The 17,573-nt window shown below is 42.9% G+C and overlaps 1 protein-coding gene across 2 annotated transcripts in view; it reads right to left on the bottom strand.

Annotated features, from left to right (window-relative positions):
• Positions 1-569: 569 nt before the first annotated feature.
• Mettl2a (methyltransferase 2A, tRNA N3-cytidine) overlaps positions 570-17,573 on the bottom strand; it is a 17,930-nt gene continuing 926 nt past the window's right edge. For both annotated transcript variants that reach the window (XM_070027703.1, XM_070027705.1), the window contains 7 exons: positions 14,280-14,635; positions 12,487-12,536; positions 9,270-9,330; positions 7,218-7,357; positions 4,881-4,987; positions 2,599-2,664; positions 570-907 (listed from right to left, as the gene is read on the bottom strand). In XM_070027703.1, the coding sequence (XP_069883804.1) occupies positions 753-907; positions 2,599-2,664; positions 4,881-4,987; positions 7,218-7,357; positions 9,270-9,330; positions 12,487-12,536; positions 14,280-14,635 (935 nt within the window). In that variant the 3' untranslated portion in view covers positions 570-752. The remainder of the gene's footprint in view (positions 908-2,598; positions 2,665-4,880; positions 4,988-7,217; positions 7,358-9,269; positions 9,331-12,486; positions 12,537-14,279; positions 14,636-17,573) is intronic.

The raw sequence follows: 17,573 nt of genomic DNA, 5'->3' as shown, positions 1-17,573 counted from the left end.
GGCACTGTCCCTCAGTTCTTCAGCTCAAGGCGAATGCTCCACCACTTGAGTCATAGCGCCACTTCTGCCATTTCTGGTTTCTGGTGGTTAACCGGAGATAAGAGTCTCACAGACTTTCCTGCCCAGGCTGGCTTTGAATCACCATTCTCAGATCCCAGCTTGTAGAGTAGCTAGGATTACAGGCGTGAGTCACTAACACCCAGTGGAATTGTGAATTTACAAACAAGGAATGGCTGGGGTTGTAGCTCAGTAGTAGAGGCATGCTTAGTATGCTGTGCCTTGCTTCCATGAGACTCTTATCTCCAATAAACTACTCAGAAGAAGCCGGAAGTGATGCAGTGGCTCAAGTGGTAGAGTACTATCCTCGAGCAAAAAAAGCTCAGGGACAGTGCTAAAGCCCAGAGTTTAAGCCCATACAATTCCATACTTCAGTTTTAGTTATAGAATGGTAAGGCAGATCGAAAATTCAAAAGGGGTTACAGGCGAGGCTCAGTGGTAGGGTGTCTGCCAATGAGCATAAAGTGTTACATACCCAGTCCCGGTGTCACACAAGAAAAAAAAATACAAAAGAAGTTAAGAAAAGTATATATTAATAAACTTCACAAATAAAAAATACAAATTATGTATTCTGAAGTCTTAGTATGCTTGAATTCTTAAACTGTTCAACATCAAGGGCCTGCTGTTTTATGGAAGCTCTTCTTAAAAACCCCGTGAATGCACTTAGCTGGTGTCATGTCAGGAGCGGGTGCTGGTCAGCTGGTGGCAGGCACCAGTGGCTTGCAGTATTTGCACTGGATCCAGACCCGGTACATTGTCAGCTGTTTCCCTCGGTTCACTTGTAGTCGGCGATCCACCAGGTTTTGTACCTTTTCTAGTCCCGCTGTAGTGAAAAGTGCATCTAGCTCATCTGAGTGGGAAAGAGGAGATACATATTTTCCCCTGAAGAAAATGCATTTCTTACATTAACTTCCCAAGTAAAACAGATCTGAGACTGCTGTGATAATGCATTCACTAGCTAGTTGTTCAGGACAGGTTGGGGAAAACACCTTTCCTTGGAAGGGCAGCTTAGAACCTACAGATTTCTTTTTTTTTTTTTTTTTGGTCCAGTCGTGGGGCCTGAACTCTGGGCCTGGGCACTGTCCCTCAGCTCTTCAGCTCAAGGCTAGTGCTCTACCACTTGAGCCACAATGCCACTTCTGGCTTTTTTCTTTTTGCTTATGTGGTGCTGAGGAATCGAACCCAGGGCCTCAGGCATGCAAGGCAAGCGCTCTACCACTGAGCCACCTTCCCAGCCCGAACCTACAGATTTCTGAGGGGAAGGAGTTTTTTTTTTTTTTTGGTCCGGTCGTGGGGCCTGAACTCTGGGCCTGGGCACTGTCCCTCAGCTCTTCAGCTCAAGGCTAGCACTCTACCACCTGAGCCACAGCGCCACTTCCGGCCTTTTTCTTTTTGCTTATGTGGTGCTGAGGAATTGAACCCAGGGTCTCAGGCAAGCAAGGCAAGCACTCTACCACTGAGCCACCTTCCCAGCCCAGGGGAAGGAGTTTTTAAGAAGGTAAAAACAAGTCAGTTTTTATCCCTTAGGCCCAGGCTGTATGAACAACCTTAAATTATTTGAAAAAATTCAACCTGAAATGGTGGCACAGGTCTATAATACCAATTCTTGGGAAGTTGAGGCAGCAGGGCTTCACAGCAAGACCCTATTTCAATAACAACAATAGCACCCCTAAAAAACACCACCAAATTATATGAAAAAAATCTACATAAGAATATGTTAAACTACATATATGTATATATGTGTGTATATACGTATATATGGGTATACATACATACATACATACATACATATATATATATATATATATACACACACATACACACACATATACATATATATATATTTGTGTCAATTATTGTGCCTGAACTCTGGGCCCGGGTGCTGTCCCTCAGCTCTTCAGCTCAAGGCTAGCATTCTACCACTTGAGCTACAGCGACACTTTTGGCCTTTTCTGCTTATGTGGTGCTGAGGAATTGAACCCAGGGCCTCATGCATGCAAGGAAAGCACTCTACCACTGAGCCACCTTTCCAGTCCCCTAAAACAATATTGTACTGGAGAGCTTCCATTGCTTTAGCCAAAGGCTCAGCATCTGTGACCCAATAAAGTAATGGGGAATACGCAAGTACTCATGGAGGCCCAGCCTGTGGACAGGGAAGGCAATAGAGGCAAGCAGCTCCTGAAGCTTAGGGGAAGTGACTTACCTTGATACAGCTCTACCTAAAGCCCAGCTTCATGCACAGGTTAACAGTACTAGAGATGAGTCATTAAACAAAAAGCAGGTTCCCATTTTGGACAAAATGATAGGGCAAAACTATGGCTAAAGGATAGCACAAACTAGGGCTGGACTGGGGATAGTAAGTGGTTCAGAATGGCTCCAGGATAGTGGGGGAGGGGGCAGAAAAGGGGCCTGCAGGGAAAAGGCAGCCTGCAAGGCAGGAGGGTCAGATGATTTTCCTTCTGAAAAATATACCAAAGATGACATATCCGACTTGGTAGTTCAGGTATTTTTTAGCAAAAATAAAGATAATATTTTTCATACCCTGTGTGAAGAAGTAAACTCTGGTGCCATCACCTCTCACATAGAAATTTCCAGACAGACACTGACCTGCAGGGTGACAGGGTAAAAAACAAGAGAAAGATTCAAATACTTCTTGATAATTGAATATGCAACAAGACACTGATTTCATGAGTGGAACCTACAAAAGATCAGGCAGCAACATGGGACTGAATTTCAGTACAGATGTCTTTTTAAGTCTGCAGCCTAGATAGAATTATTTGATAAGATAGTATGTTTTGACTTTTCCTCTCCCTGATAAAGCTAATGACACAATTTCTTTTTCAGACAGGAAGGGCCATGTAGCCCTCACTGTCCATATACTCACAATCATGCCTCGATTCCTGTTACACACTACCACGCCCAGGCCACCAATTTTGTCAAAAGAAAATCCAAGCAATATAACTGACTATAAAGAAACCTGACTGGGCACTAGTACCATCTTTGTGACAGCTCTCTCACATGTCTCTCCTTGTGCCCACATGCAAATTCGTGCCTGTGATGAGTCCTATTGTTCTTTCTTCTTTCTTTTTTGGTTGGTTGTGGGGCTTGAACTCTGGGCCTGGGTGCTGTCCCTTAGCTCTTCAGCTCAAGGCTAGCTAACACTTGAGCCACAGTGCCACTTCTGGTTTTCTGGTGGTTAATTGGAGATTCCTGCCCAGGATGGCTTTGAACCATGATCCTCAGATCTCAGCCTCCTGAATAGCTAGGATTACAGGCGTGAGCCACCAGAGCCCAGCTTTTCTATTGTTCATATCATGGACATCCCCCTTCCCTTCTGCTAATTCTGCACTATAACTCGGCATGTAATTATTATTGCTGTTATTTTTGTCAGTCATGGGGCTTGAACTCTGGGTCTGGGCACTGTCCTTGAGCTTTTTTCTCAGGGCTGGTGCTCTACCACTTGAGCCAGAGCTCTACTTCCAACTTTTTCTCAGTAGTTTACTGGAGATAAGATTCTCACAGACTTTTTACCCAAACTAGCTTTGAACCTGTGAGCTTTAAATCTCAGCCTCCTGAGTAGGATTACAGGCGTGAGCCACCAGCGCCTGCCCCGCAGATTTCAGCCTCTTGAATAGCTACAGGTGTGAGCCACTTACACACACACAGCTGCATTGGTAGGGTTTTGCCTGGGCTCTTACAATCCTACTTGAGCTTCCCCATGTGCTGGGATAACAGCATTTTGTCAAGCCACTGGCTGAGATGGAGTCTTGAGAACTTTTGTTCAGGATAGCCTCTAACTCTGTATGATTACTCAATCTCTGCCTCCCAACTAGCTGAACCACTATGACTAGCCATCCCTCTTTTAACGCGCGCGCGCGTGCGTGCGTGCGTGCGTGCGCGCGTGCGTGCGTGCGTGCGTGCGTGCGTGTGCGTGTGCGTGTGCGTGTGCGTGTGTGTGTGTGTGTGTGTGTGTGTGTGTGTGTGTCCGTCCGTCCATTCTGGGGCCTGGGAGCTGTCCCTGAATTTCTTTTGCTCAAGGCTAATGCTCTACCATTTGAGCCACAGTCCTATTTCCAGCTTTTCTTTTTGAGTAGTTTAGTGGATGTAAGAATCTCATGGGGACTTTTCTGCCTGGGTTGCTTTGAACTTTGATCTTCAGATCTTGGCCTCTTGGGTACCTAGATGTGAGCCACTGATGCCTGGCTCTTTTAACTTTTTAATGACACTTGTTTTACACATTGAAAACTATTTGTGTAATGAAATATCTTTCTAAAAACAGCTCTTCTAAAGTAGTTTTTCCAAAAATAAGAATACCTAGATTATACAATCCTTATTATGTTTCCTTCAAAAATATATCACCCCTCCACTGCCAATATTCGATGGCTTTACATAATGGTTTTATAGTCTACAGCTTCTTTCTACTGACCTATCTAACCATCATTTTTTAAAGAATAATTTTTTATTGAGATTAAGTGATTACATAATTTTAATAGTATTGTAGGATAGTGACAGTTAAAAGTCACAAACACATTTTGACCTTCACAAGGCAAATTGTCGTTATCTTGGTTTATAAAGTTTGTGAATTCTATAAGCTTTGACAACACAACTATTTCTTCCATGTTGTGTGCTAGTACATTTCTTTCCTTTTGCTTAGTGTAAGCCGTTCCCTTTTTCCCTCTCATTGCCCTCCCTCCCACTGCTGCCCTTGAGGTGCTTAGTTCATTTTCATCAATGTCCAGTGCAGCTGATGGGCCCCTCTGTTGTACATTCCCCCCCCCCCCCACTCCAGCAAAACCATCATTTTGATTATAGTAACACAGTACCTTTTTTAAATCGGAGCTGAGCCATGTCATAGCGACCATAATCTCGCAGAAGCATCATCCCTCCAGGCTTTAGAAGTTTGCTCAGTCTACTGATAGCTTTCTGCATCCTGAGGGACAATAGAGCATGATGAGATCAGCCTTCTTAGGGCAGAGTTCCTTTTCCCTATAGCACATCCAAACCCTCACACCAACATGGAAACGGTAACTCCTGTCTCACTTCAGTGGGAATAGGTCAAAGACAACCTGTTCTACTGTAGGGCTCTGTGGTGGGGAAAATTCCACATTCTTTTTCTGTGCCAACAATGGGACTTGAACCCCAGGTCTGCACACTGTCCTTGAGCTCCTTTTTGCTCAAGACTAGCACTGTACTACTAGAGCCACGGTAACCCCTCTGGCTTGTTCTAAGTAGTCTACTGATGATGCTTGGACTGGATTCAAACCATGACCCTCAGCCCATAGCCTCCTGAGAAGCTAGGATTACAGGCATGAGCCACCAGCGCCTGGCTTCCACATTCTTCATTTAGCCCACAGCCTCCTGATCTTGGGATTGCCAACTGTTCTTGCCCTGTGCTACTGTGGAAGTCTGAGAGCCTTAACCATCCACTGTGGGGAACACCAGCAATTCATTTGCCCCAGTAGCCAGCACAAAACAACCTCAAAAAGTTATGTGGTGATACAGTCAGGATGCAAACAAGTACTACAGTGCCTTACTTTTACAACTGCTCTGCTACAGTCTGGATCTAGAATGTTCTCCACTGACCCAAATGTTAAAATTCATCAGCTGGGTACTCTTGGGAGATGGTGGAAAGTTCTTGTGTGTACAGCATATCTTTTTTTTTTTTTGGGTCTGGTCGTGGGGCCTGAACTCTGGGCCTGGGCGCTGTCCCTCAGCTCTTCAGCTCAAGGCTTGTGCTCTACCACTGGAACCACAGCACCACTTCTGGCCTCTTCTGCTTATGTGGTGCTGAGGAATTGAACCCAGGGTCTCATGCATGCAAGGCAAGCACTTTACCACTGAGCCACCTTCCCAGACCCCATGGTAGAAACTTTAATGAGGTGGTACCTAATAGGAATTCTCTCTTTATATATATATATATATATATATATATATATATATATGTGTGTGTGTGTGTGTATTTATTTATTGTAAAGTTACTGTACAGAGGGGTTACAGTTACATGAGTAAGGTAATGAGTACATTTCCTATTGAGCATTGTTATTCCTTCTAATGGGAATTCTTTAGGGATGTGTCTGGGGATGACTAGGGATATATCATCAAAGGGAACTGTAGGACCCTGTTCCCTTCTTCTTCCTTTCACCCTCTAGTAACGTGCTCTTCCTGCTGTCTTGCTAAATGCTTAAAAGCCAACCATGAAATAGAATTTCTAAAATGAGCCAAATAAAGCTTTTCTCTTTATCAGCTAATTAGCTCAGGTACTTGTTATAGTGATACAAGGGTGATGCCTTGGCACAGGATTAAATATTCATAACTTAAGTATACATGCTCCAAATCCTCAACATAATTTCAAAATCACACACTCTCCCTATCAGGTCAGACCACTTCTTTGCTATTGAAAGAAAAGTGGACACCAAACTGTAATCCTCAGAGATCAGCCTTCTGAATAGTTAAGATTACAGGCATGAGCCGCTGGCACTCAGTTGAAGGTACAGTATTTGACTTCTTTTTTATGTAAACATGATTTTATGGAATTCTGTATTTGTTATACAAAAATATTAAGCATCAGAGAATACTTGAGTTTCAAGGTAAAATTTGTGCAGTTAATAACTAAGCAAGCCGGGCGCTGGTGGCTCACGCCTGTAATCCTAGCTACTCAGGAGGCTGAGATCTGAGCATTGAGGTTCAAAACCAGCCTGAGCAGGAAACTCCATCAGACTCTTATCACCAATAAACCACAGAAAACCGGAAATGGAGTTGTGGCTCAAGTGGTAAAGCACTAGCCTTGAGCTGAAGAGTTGAGGGACAACGCGCAGGCCCAGAGTTCAAGCTCCATGACCGACAAAAAAATAAATAACTTTAAGCATTTAAAGGGCTAATCATGATGTTCTCTAACAGCTGTGGCACTCACAGCTGAGATTACCAGTAGGCAATTTTCCCACACACTCCTGACAGTGAAAGGAAGAATAGAGCCCAGAGCCAGCAGTAAACAATAGAGGCTGAAAGAGAAGGTGGACACACTAGGACTATGGATGTGTGGTGTCTTTCTGTCCATTAGAACATAACAAAAATCCTTTTTATTTAGGTTACAACGCTAATTCATGGTCTTTGGCAAAAGCTTTATCTTTGTTAGGTCCTGGGCTAAGGGACCTAAAACTTACTTGTCTGGAACAATTGCTGAAAGAACAAATATCAGAACGATGACATCAAGACTTTCTTTAGGCATTGGGTAGTGCTGATCTTCATCACACAGATCGTGAACAAAGGCAAAACAGCGGGAAGGGTCATATTCTGAATTTGTCTGCAGACAGGTGGAGACACAATGGGTCAGACCATGTGAACAGAGTTGGAGAAAAGCTTATCTTCCTTTAAATGTCACAGCTGCCACCCCCAGCAGAGGAATGTAGTTTTAGTCATTACAGTACAAGGTTTTCCTTTTATTTTAAGGTAGGGTACCACAACACTTCTAAAAATGCCTCCCTTGTAGCTGGGGTTATAAATGTATACCACTACAACTGATTGATCTGTTGAAATGAAGGTATGGCTACATTTTGCCTGGGCTGGTCTTAAATCAAGATCCTCCTGATCTCTGCCTTTTGAGTAGGTGGGTTGCAGGAGTGAGCCATAACACCTGGCATCATGAAGTTTTCCAGGGGGACTCATAGGGTAAGAGTCAAAATAACCCAGGGAAGATCTTGTGGAATCTAACTGGTGCTAAAAAAAATGGAATATTATTGCCTGTAATCCCTGTATGTAAGAGACAGGCAGCAAGATTTTAAATTCAAGGCCAGCCTAAAGTACACAGTGAGAGACTGTTATACAAAAAAATCAAGGGTTAGGAATGTACAAGGCCTTGACTTGAATTACAATTACTAGCAAGGAAGCAAAACAAACTAGCATGAAAACAAACATGCCCAGATCCTCTACATCTTCCTCTCTTTGAGATGGGGCTCATCAGTCTAGGTTGGTCCTTAAAACTCATAATCCTGCTCAGCCTCCCAAGTGCTGAGATTATAGGCATGTGCCACCAAGCCCAGCTTTACTTTTATTCTTTATTTTGACTCATGTTCTACTTTTCTCAGACCCAAGGGTTGAAGAATGATCAGGAAAGCAAGTGATGGACAAGGAAAAAACCCCATAAGCAGAAAGACAAACTATAGCAATTCCTAAGCTCCTGTGCAAACAGCATCCTGAATAAAGGCAACAGATAGATGTACCTTAGAGCATATTCCCTACCCCACTTTCTCCCTCCAAAATTGTGACTTTGTTTCTTATTAGCCTTCATGCAGTAAACATGGCAAGCAAGTTTATCAGCTGGGTAGAGTTAAGGAACTCTGGGGATTCTGGAATTGAAGAGAAGCATGCTGGGTACAAGTGCAAAACTTGGAACACCTCTAAGAGAAAGCTGGTTTCAAGAAACTTGAAGAGCTGGGCGCTGGTGGCTGCAGGGCTGCAATCCCAGCTATTCAGAAGACTGAGATCTGGACCATCACAGTTTGAAACTAGCCCAGGCAGGAAAGTCTATGAGACTCTTATCCCTAATTAACCACATGAAAGTTGAAAGTGGAGCTGTGACTCATGTGGTGGGATATCAGCCTTGAATGAAAAAACTAAGGAATATCATCAAGACCTGAGTTCAAGCCCTAGTACTAGCACAAGTCCATGAGATGCTATGTCTAAAATAACCATCAAAAAGCAGGGCTTACGCACGGCCTAAGTAGTAGTGTGCCAGCCAATGAAGTAGAAGGCCCTGAGTTAAAGCCCTGTACTGACAAAAAAAAAAAAAAAGAGAGAGCTTGGAGCAACTGCTTGTCATAGTGTGGTGACATTTTTCAGGCCTGAGTTCTAGTTCTCCTGCTGCCTGGGCTACTCTTTGTATACTTAGGTTCTGCAACGTAATTCTTTATCGTTTGGGCTTCTGCACATCCAGTTTTTTTGTCTTTTATAATTCAAAGAACACTTACTGAAGAAATCTAATTTCAATCCTTAGAACATAAGATTGGAGAGGTCAAGAACTCTGCCCTGAGTTCTACAGCTGGTAAGTAGGAGATTCAACATTCATGTCTGGCTCTTTATTCCAGCTCCAGGCTGTTTCAGGGAATCTTTTACTTTTAGGATACAATATAAAAATAGAGTTAGTAACCTTGATTTTTAATCTCTCCTCCCCACCCCCAATTAGTAACAATTCTTTATATAGGGGTGATTGCACTTACCTGGACCAGTTCTATAGCTGTTGATGAAAAATCACAACAGTAAACAAAGAGTCCTGGGTCACTGAAATAAGCAGAAAAAACAATTAGGCTACATAGTAAACTATGTTTATTGTGGCAGAGTTAAAAATGGTTTCAAAGAACTGTTACTTGGGGCGGGGAAGGTAGCTCAGTGGTAGAGTGCTTGCCTTGCATGCATGAGGCCCTGGGTTCGATTCCTTAGTACCACATAAGCAGAAGAAGCTGGAAGTGGTGCTGTGGCTCAAGTGATACAGTGCTAGCCTTGAACTGAAGAGCTGAGGGACAGCGCCCAGGCCCATAGTGCAGACCCCAGGACTGACCAAAAAAACAAAAAAACAAAACTGTTACTAGTAGCAATGTATTTTTTTTCTTGCAGTACTAGTTTGAAACCCAGGGCCCTGTGTGCAGCTAGTACTCTACCATTCTACCATTGAGCTGCACCCTTAGCCCTTCAAAGTCTTGATAATATAGCATTCCCATACTTTCTCTGAATTACCTTGGCACTTGGCTCCATGCTAGGAACACAATGTGCCTGTCTACCTGCTCCTACCACATGGAAAGGGGCACCAAGCAGAGATCAATCACATTTGCTACTCATTGAGGGTTCACAATGTGTTGGTTATTATCCTACATGTTGAGAGACAAAGAGGAATAAGATAAAAATCCCTGTGCTTATTACTGAAATTCCTAATGTCTAGCATAAGTCTTATCATGAGGTGTTAATACAAAAATACACTTAATGATTATCAAAATTGCAATTAAGAAATATGTATGTATTCTAAAGACATCAAAACACAAAACAACTGTGCATCTAGTACTGACTTTGCCTGTTTTTGAGGTAGGGCCTTGCTTCCTGTCCGGGAATACACCTAGGCAAGCATGGTTCACCTATGTTAGCTGTCCCAGTAGGATAATAGGCTTAAGCTACCTGCACTCAGCAGAACATACTCTTGTATAGGAGTTCAAAAACTATGTTAAATAATTTAAGTCTTCAAGCAGAAAAGGTCAGATAAGGTGATGTTAGGGAAATGAACCCTAAGATATGTATTCAAATGTTTTTTTTCTTTCATGGGATTGTTTCTAACACATTTATAAGATTATTTCTTTGTTGCTTTGTATGTCCATCCCCCACAGTATAATCCCTGCTTTCACTGTATTTGATGTCGGTATAATTTGTGGAGGGGAAGGGGAAAAACAAATCGTTTAAATAGGGATACAGGTAGACCCATTGCTACAATGAGATGTACAAGTCGTTATGTGGAAAACGAACTTTACAACTTTGGTCCATGGGGGGGGGGAGGGGGAGGAGCGGGGAGGATTGGGTGGGGGGGGGCGGGGGGAGGATGGGAAGGGATGGAAAGGGGAAACAAAGGAGGAGGCTACAATGCTTGATAAGAAATGTACTCATTATCTTGCCCATGTAATTGTAACCCCTCTGTACAGTATTTTCACAATAAAAAAATAAAAAATAATTTAAGTCTGATTCATAGGCAGAGGAAAACCTGGAACAATGGCTTACATTGATGCAGTGGGTTCTAGTAACAATTAGCACAATAATCTTAATTTAGTATTGGTCCTGGAACTTGAACATGGAGCCTAGACACTGTCCCTGAGCTTTTGTGTTCTACTACTTGAACAGCTCCACTTCTGGCTTTTTGGTGATTAATTGGAGATTAAGAGTTTCACACTTTCCTGCTTGGGTTGGCTTCTATCTGTGACCCTCAAGTCTCAGCATCCTGAGTAGCTACTGGCACAACAGCAGGAATGTCATTTAAATGGTACAAGTAGGCTGTAGGTAAAGCTCAGTGGTAAAGCACTAGGCAAGTAAGCTTGAGGCCCCGGATTCCACCCCCAGCACTGCAAAAGAATTGGCACAATCAGATCCTGAAAAAGATACCTCCATTCATTTTTTTTTAAACCCACTGGTTGTGATGATTAATGGTTATAATCCTTGAGGGTCAGTTGAAGTGGAATATAAAGAATATAACACTAAAAGTAGAACAAGCTGGGCACTGATGGCTAGTTCAGGAACGTTCTTAGCCCACTCTGTTATCTCTTAATCTGTACCTTACAGATCCTTATAAGTAAGTGACTTGAGTACTCTAGGGAATTATACAACCCAACCCAAGGAAGGGTATGTGACCCCTCATAGATAGAAGTCTGGGAGGCCTCTATTTGCAATTAGCCTCTTTTTTTTCTGGTCGGTCGTAGGGCTTGAACTCTGGGCTTGGGCGCTGTCCCTCAGCTCTTCAGTGCAAGGCGAACAATCTACCACCACAGCGTCGCTTCCGGTTTTCTAGTGGTTTATTGGAGATAAGAGTCTCAGGGGCTTTCCTTGCCCGGGCTGATTTTGATTGGTGATCCTCAGATCTCAGCCCCCTGAGTAGCTAGGATTATAGGCGAGAGCCACAGGCGACCAGCCAATTAGCCTCTTTTTTTTTTTAAATTTTATTTTATTTGTGAACATACTGTACAGAGGGGTTACAATTACATGGGCAGGATAATGCGTACATTTCTTACCAAGCATTGCAGCCTCCTCCTTTGGTTTACCCTTCACATCCCAGCCAATTAGCCTCTTAAGTAGGACTGAGCCCTTAGCATGTATGACTGGATGTTTAGCATGTATGACTGGATGTTCAAACCAGGTGGAAAATCTCATAACTATATTTACAGAACACCAAGCTAGGGCTAGAGAATTGGTCAACATGGGGAAATCTCCCCAATACTTGGAATCAGCAGGGATCTGTGTGTGATTTACAGAAGCAGTGTGCTGTCATCAGAATTGGACACACTTTCACGTAGGTCACAGCGGTCCTCTACCATGGGGGCAATGACAGCTTAGTCACTGACTGTTCTAAAAGAGCTCAGGAGAGAGGAGAAACAGCACACAAACATGTTTTAAGCACCTCAGAGGAAGGCATACAACATTGTGGCAGATTTTAAGTTTCATTAATTTCTATGATAACAAATTAAACTACATTGGATCATGCAGATTATAGAAATCCTTCATAATATAATCAATGCCTCTAGATTATAGTTTTGACAGTTGTTTTGAAAAATATATCCCTGGGGTTGGAGGTGTGACTCAGAGGGTAGGGTGCCTACCAATGAGCATACAGCATCAGATACGAAGTTTGAGTCCTAGTCTTAGACAGGAAATTTTTTTTTCTCTCATAGATAAACCTGACAACATTCTTACCTGTTAGTTTGTAAGATTGGAAAGACTGTGTTCCCCACACCACAACCAACCTGCAGACAAAAATGAACTATTAATCACAGAAGCTATTAACATTAAACTTTTTTTTTTTTTTTTTTGTCCCTGAGCTTCTTTTGCTCTAAGCTAGCACTCTACCACTAGAGCCACAGTGACATTTCCAGCTTTTTCTGTTTATGTGGTACTGAGGAGTTGGACCCAGGCCTTCATGCATGGTAGGCAGGCACTCTATCACTAAGCCACATTACCAGTCCAACATTAAACTCTTTCACTATGTAGCTTAAGCTGGCTTTCAACTTGCAATAGACTCTCCAATTCATGATCATCCTGCCTCAGCCTCTGCAGTACTGAGATTATAGACATCACCATGCTCCGCCCTTTAAATTAATAACCAAATAATTGATAATCTACATAATAAATTTGCCTAGTTGTATTAGGCAAGGTATAGTGAGAGCTCAGTAACAGCTATGACGGTCCCTAATCTTGACCTAAGGGGCCTTAAAGTATCACAGAAAAGTAGAAAGGGGTTGGTCTAGAAAAAGGGCATGGGGGAGCTGGGAAGGTGGCTCAGTGGTAGAGCGCTTGCCTTGAGCTGAAGAGCTGAAGGACAGTGCACATGCCCAGAGTTCAGGCCCCACAACCGGACCCCCCCCCCCCAAAAAAAAAAAAAAAAAAGAAAAGAGAAAGGGCATGGCTACCTTTCTTTTTTTGAGTTCTAGTCCCTGACATTTTTTTTTTTTTTTTTTTGGGTCCAGTCGTGGGGCCTGAACTCTGGGCCTGGGCGCTGTCCCTCAGCTCTTCAGCTCAAGGCTAGCGCTCTACCACTTGAGCCACAGCGCCACTTCGGCTTTTTTCTTTTTGCTTATGTGGTGCTGAGGAATCGAACCCAGGGCCTTATGCATGCAAGGCAAGCACTCTACCACTGAGCCACCTTCCCAGCCCAAGTCCCTGACATTTTTATCTCCAAATACTGGCCTCCCAAACTTCTGTCTACCGAAAAAATGGAAATGGAGCTGAGGTTCAAGTGGTAGAGCGCTATACAGTGCCCAGGCCACCTTTGCTATGTGCCATTTTTCTCAGCCATTTTTATATATATTATCTCAATGCTTCTAAAAACTATCGAGGTTTAGAGGCAGCAGCAGCAGTATCAGTACTCCAGGAGGGAAAGGGGCTTGTCTAACATCACACCACAAAGCACCAAAGGTGTAGCTCAGTGCTACACATGGACACAAATCATAGCATAAAGCTCAATTCCAAGCCAAACCAGCTCCAAAATAAGCTCCCAGTGGAGTTGATAGTATACTATTTGTTTCATTTCCATTATAATACCCACCTAGGTACTTATTTTTTGGTTTGTGCTGATCCTGGGGCTTGAACTCAGGGCCTAGATAGATGCTGTCCCTGAGATTTAGTGCTCAAGGTTAGCAATCTACCACTTGAGCCAGAACTCTACTTCTGGCTTTTTGGTGGTTAATCGGAGATGAGTCTCATAGATTTCTCTGACTGAGCTGGCTTTAAACCACAATCCTCAAGTCTCAAGTCTCCTGAGTAGCTAGGATTACAGGTGTTGAGCTACTGGCACATGGCCACCTAGGTACTTTCTTTCCCAGTTCAAATAATGGAAGTGATTCCAGGCCAATTAAATTTCAGTGTTAAATTGAGACAGTTCCAACGAACAGAACACTTTGGGATCATTAGCCTTTTTAATGCTATCTGGCAGGCAGGGCGACAGCATCACTAACTGTATGGTCCTGGTAAGGACCATAAACGAAGATTACCTCAAGTATTCGGTAGGTGGCTGAGGATCCAGGAAAGTCATCAGTACAAACCATCAGATGACTGAGTTTCTGAGTTACATCCTCTTCCACAGGAGGCTTCTGTATTTTATGTCCAAGGCTGGTAGAACACTTGTGTTGTTCTTTTATTGTTAAATCAGGCCCGCTGTCACTGCTTCTACACTCAGGAACTTCATTCCTTTTGTTCTCCAAGTGCAAATCCTTCAGGTAATTTTCATTTTGTGTAGGCGCCAATTCAGGGAATTCGGTAAATAGCCAGTGTCTATCTTTGAAAAATCCATTCTCATGAATTTTGTAGAAGTCATTCCAGTACTTATGAGCATTGACCTCATAATCAACTGAAAATATTTCAGAAAGAATTTTAAGAATCCGTTTCAAAACATTTTTATTTATATCAAATGTCAGTTATTTTGCTTCACCAGTGTAACTTTATACTAAAAGTATATTCAAATAGAGCTGCAGTCTCAGAGCTGAAGGCATTTCTGAAGTAATTTATTTATGCTGGTTACTATTATACGTTAAATGTTCTCTATTTCTGATTTCCAGAGCTTAATGTTTTAAAATATAATTTCACTGTTATCATTTCATAAGTCAGGTAATGAGAACATTTCATTTTTTGGGACAATGTCATGCCTTTTGTCACCTTCCCATTTTCTCCTTCTCTTCCCTGCCCACAGGTTACATAGTTATTTTCCACACAGCATATATTGAGTAGCATGATTGCTTTTCCTCCCTTCCTTTTTGTCCCTTCCTCCCTTTCCCCCCCTAAAACAACCACCACCACCACCACCATAAAACAAAAAAACCCACATTTACATTTCCTGGAATTAATTTTGATAAATAGCACTTGTCTGGGAAGGTGGCTCAGTGGTAGAGCGCATGCCTTGCATGCCAGAGGCCCTGGGTTTGATTCCTCAGCACCACATAAGCAAAAAGAAAAAAGCCGGAAGTGGCGCTGTGGCTCAAGTGGTAGAGCGCTAGCCTTGAGCTGAAGAGCTGAGGGACAGCGCCCAGGCCCAGAGTTCAGGCCCCATGACCGGACCCAAAAAAACAAACAAACAAAAAAAGCATTTGTCTCTCTCTGAGCTTGGCTAACCTCATTTAGCATCATTTGTTTTAGGCCATCCTGCAAATGACAAAGCAAACTCTAATAGATGAATAAAATTCCATTGTGCATATGTACCATATTTTACTGATCCGCTCATCTGCCAAAGAGCATTTGGCTGTTTTTATAACTAGGCTATTGTGAATAGGGAAGCTTAGTTTTTGCTTGAACTATTAGACAGTGAACTTATTACCTATCATTATCTTTCCACACCTTTAGATGGCCCTTGACTATTGGAAAATTGTACAAGTAAGCAATCCCTGCCCATTTCCGTATAAAATTAGGCAAAGAAAAATGTCTACTGCTTCTTTGGGCCATGCATAATACTTTTATATTTGTAGACAGCTAACTTTCCCCCCTAAATCATCATCAGCATTCTCTTTTATTCCTCCTCTTCCTTTAAACTTTTTTTTTTTTTTTTTGGGTCTGGTCGTGGGGCCTGAACTCTGGGCCTGGGCACTGTCCCTCAGCTCTTCAGCTAAAGGCTAGCACTCTACCACTTGAGCCACAGCACCACTTCCGGCTTTTTTCTTTTTGCTTATGCGGTGCTGAGCAATCGAACCCAGGGCCTCATGCTTGCAAGGCAAGCACTCTACCACTGAGCCACCTTCCCAGCCCTAAACATTTAAAAAAAAAAAAAAAAAGTAAACTAAATGCCCCTAGGTTGTTCATGTAAAGTCCATGGATACCATTTAAGCAGCTCTTCAACTATGTTCCTGTATGTGGTTACTTTAGAGTGTGGAGTCCAGCCATGAACTAAATATTACTAACAAATACTAAAAACGGAAACAAGGCTAAAAGAAAAATAGACAATAAAAAATTGTCTTCAAGTGAAAAGGGTTTTGATGAATCAGAGAAGAGGAACACATAGATTGTTTTTTCGTGTGTGTGTGTGTGTGTGTGTGCGCGCGCACGCGCGCGCGCCAGTTCAGGGGCTTGAACTTAGGAAGTAGGCACTGTCCCTGAGCTTTTTGCTCAAGGCTAGTCTCTGCCACTTGAGCTATTGCTACACTTCTGGCTTTTTTTGGGTGGTTAATTGGAATTTCAAGAGTCTCAGGAACTTTCCTACCTATGCAAGCTTCAAACCACCATCCGCTCTCAGTTTCCTGAGTAGCTAGGATTACAGGCATGAGCCACCAACACATGGAATTTTTTTTTTTGGGGGGGGGTGGGAGGGTGGGGGTAGGTCATGGGGCTTGAACTCAGGGCCTGGGCACTGTCCTTGAGCACTTTTGCTCAAGGCTAGCACTCTACCACTTTGAGTAACAGCACCACTTCTGGTTTTCTGGTGGTTAATTGGAGATAAGAGTCTCTCTTTACTGCCCTGGCTGGATTCAAACCACTATCCTCAGATCTGTGTCCTAAGTAGCTAGGATTACAGGCCTGAGCTATCAGTGCCTGGCTGGATTTTTTTTAAAAAAAGAAAAGTGTTAAGGTGATTAGGACAATTTCAGATTTCAATGTATTGCTCTTTGCCAATACTAGTACTACAGATGAAAAGTAATAAAAGATTTTTACTTTCACCATTGCTATTACTAACTGAATGCTTACCTTTTTGCAACATTTTTTCCCTTGCTCCTCCCTCATTCCTGGGGTTCCAGCACACAAGCTAGGTAAGCACTCTACTGCTTGAGACATCTTCAATCTTTTTTTCTTCTTGAGATACCCTTCTTTATGTTTCCCAGGACAGCCTGGAGACTCCTGAGACCAAGTGATTTTCCCAAGCAGCTGGGCCTATACATGTACACCACTGTCCCTGGCTGAAGTTTAACCAAAAAAAAGAGGAAACTGGGGCTGGGAAGGTGGCTCAGTGGTAGAGCGCTTGCCTTGCATTCATGAGGCCCTGGGTTTGATTCTTCAGTACCACATAAGCAAAACGAAAAAGCCGGAAGTGGCACTGTGGCTCAAGTGGTAGAGCGCTAGCCTTAAGCTGGAGAGCTGAGGGACAGCGCCCAGGCCCAGAGTTCAGGCCCCACGACCGGACCCCCCCCCCCAAAAAAAAGAGGAAACTGTGATACATGCTACTCATAAGTTCTTTTCACTTTATTTCGCCTGTCAAACTATAAACGGTGGATGTTTTGTAACTGTAATGTTATTGTATAAGACTCTCTTTCAATAGGCATTACTCTTAAATTCCTACTCTCAATTGTCAATTGGGACACAGAACCAAC

Source organism: Dipodomys merriami, unplaced genomic scaffold, assembly GCF_024711535.1.
Source record: "Dipodomys merriami isolate MVZ:Mamm:240054 unplaced genomic scaffold, mDipMer1.0.p SCAF_19, whole genome shotgun sequence".
NCBI lineage: Eukaryota > Metazoa > Chordata > Mammalia > Rodentia > Heteromyidae > Dipodomys > Dipodomys merriami.
Note: the sequence above shows the minus strand (reverse complement) of the source record. Positions and strands in the feature narration are given on the sequence as shown.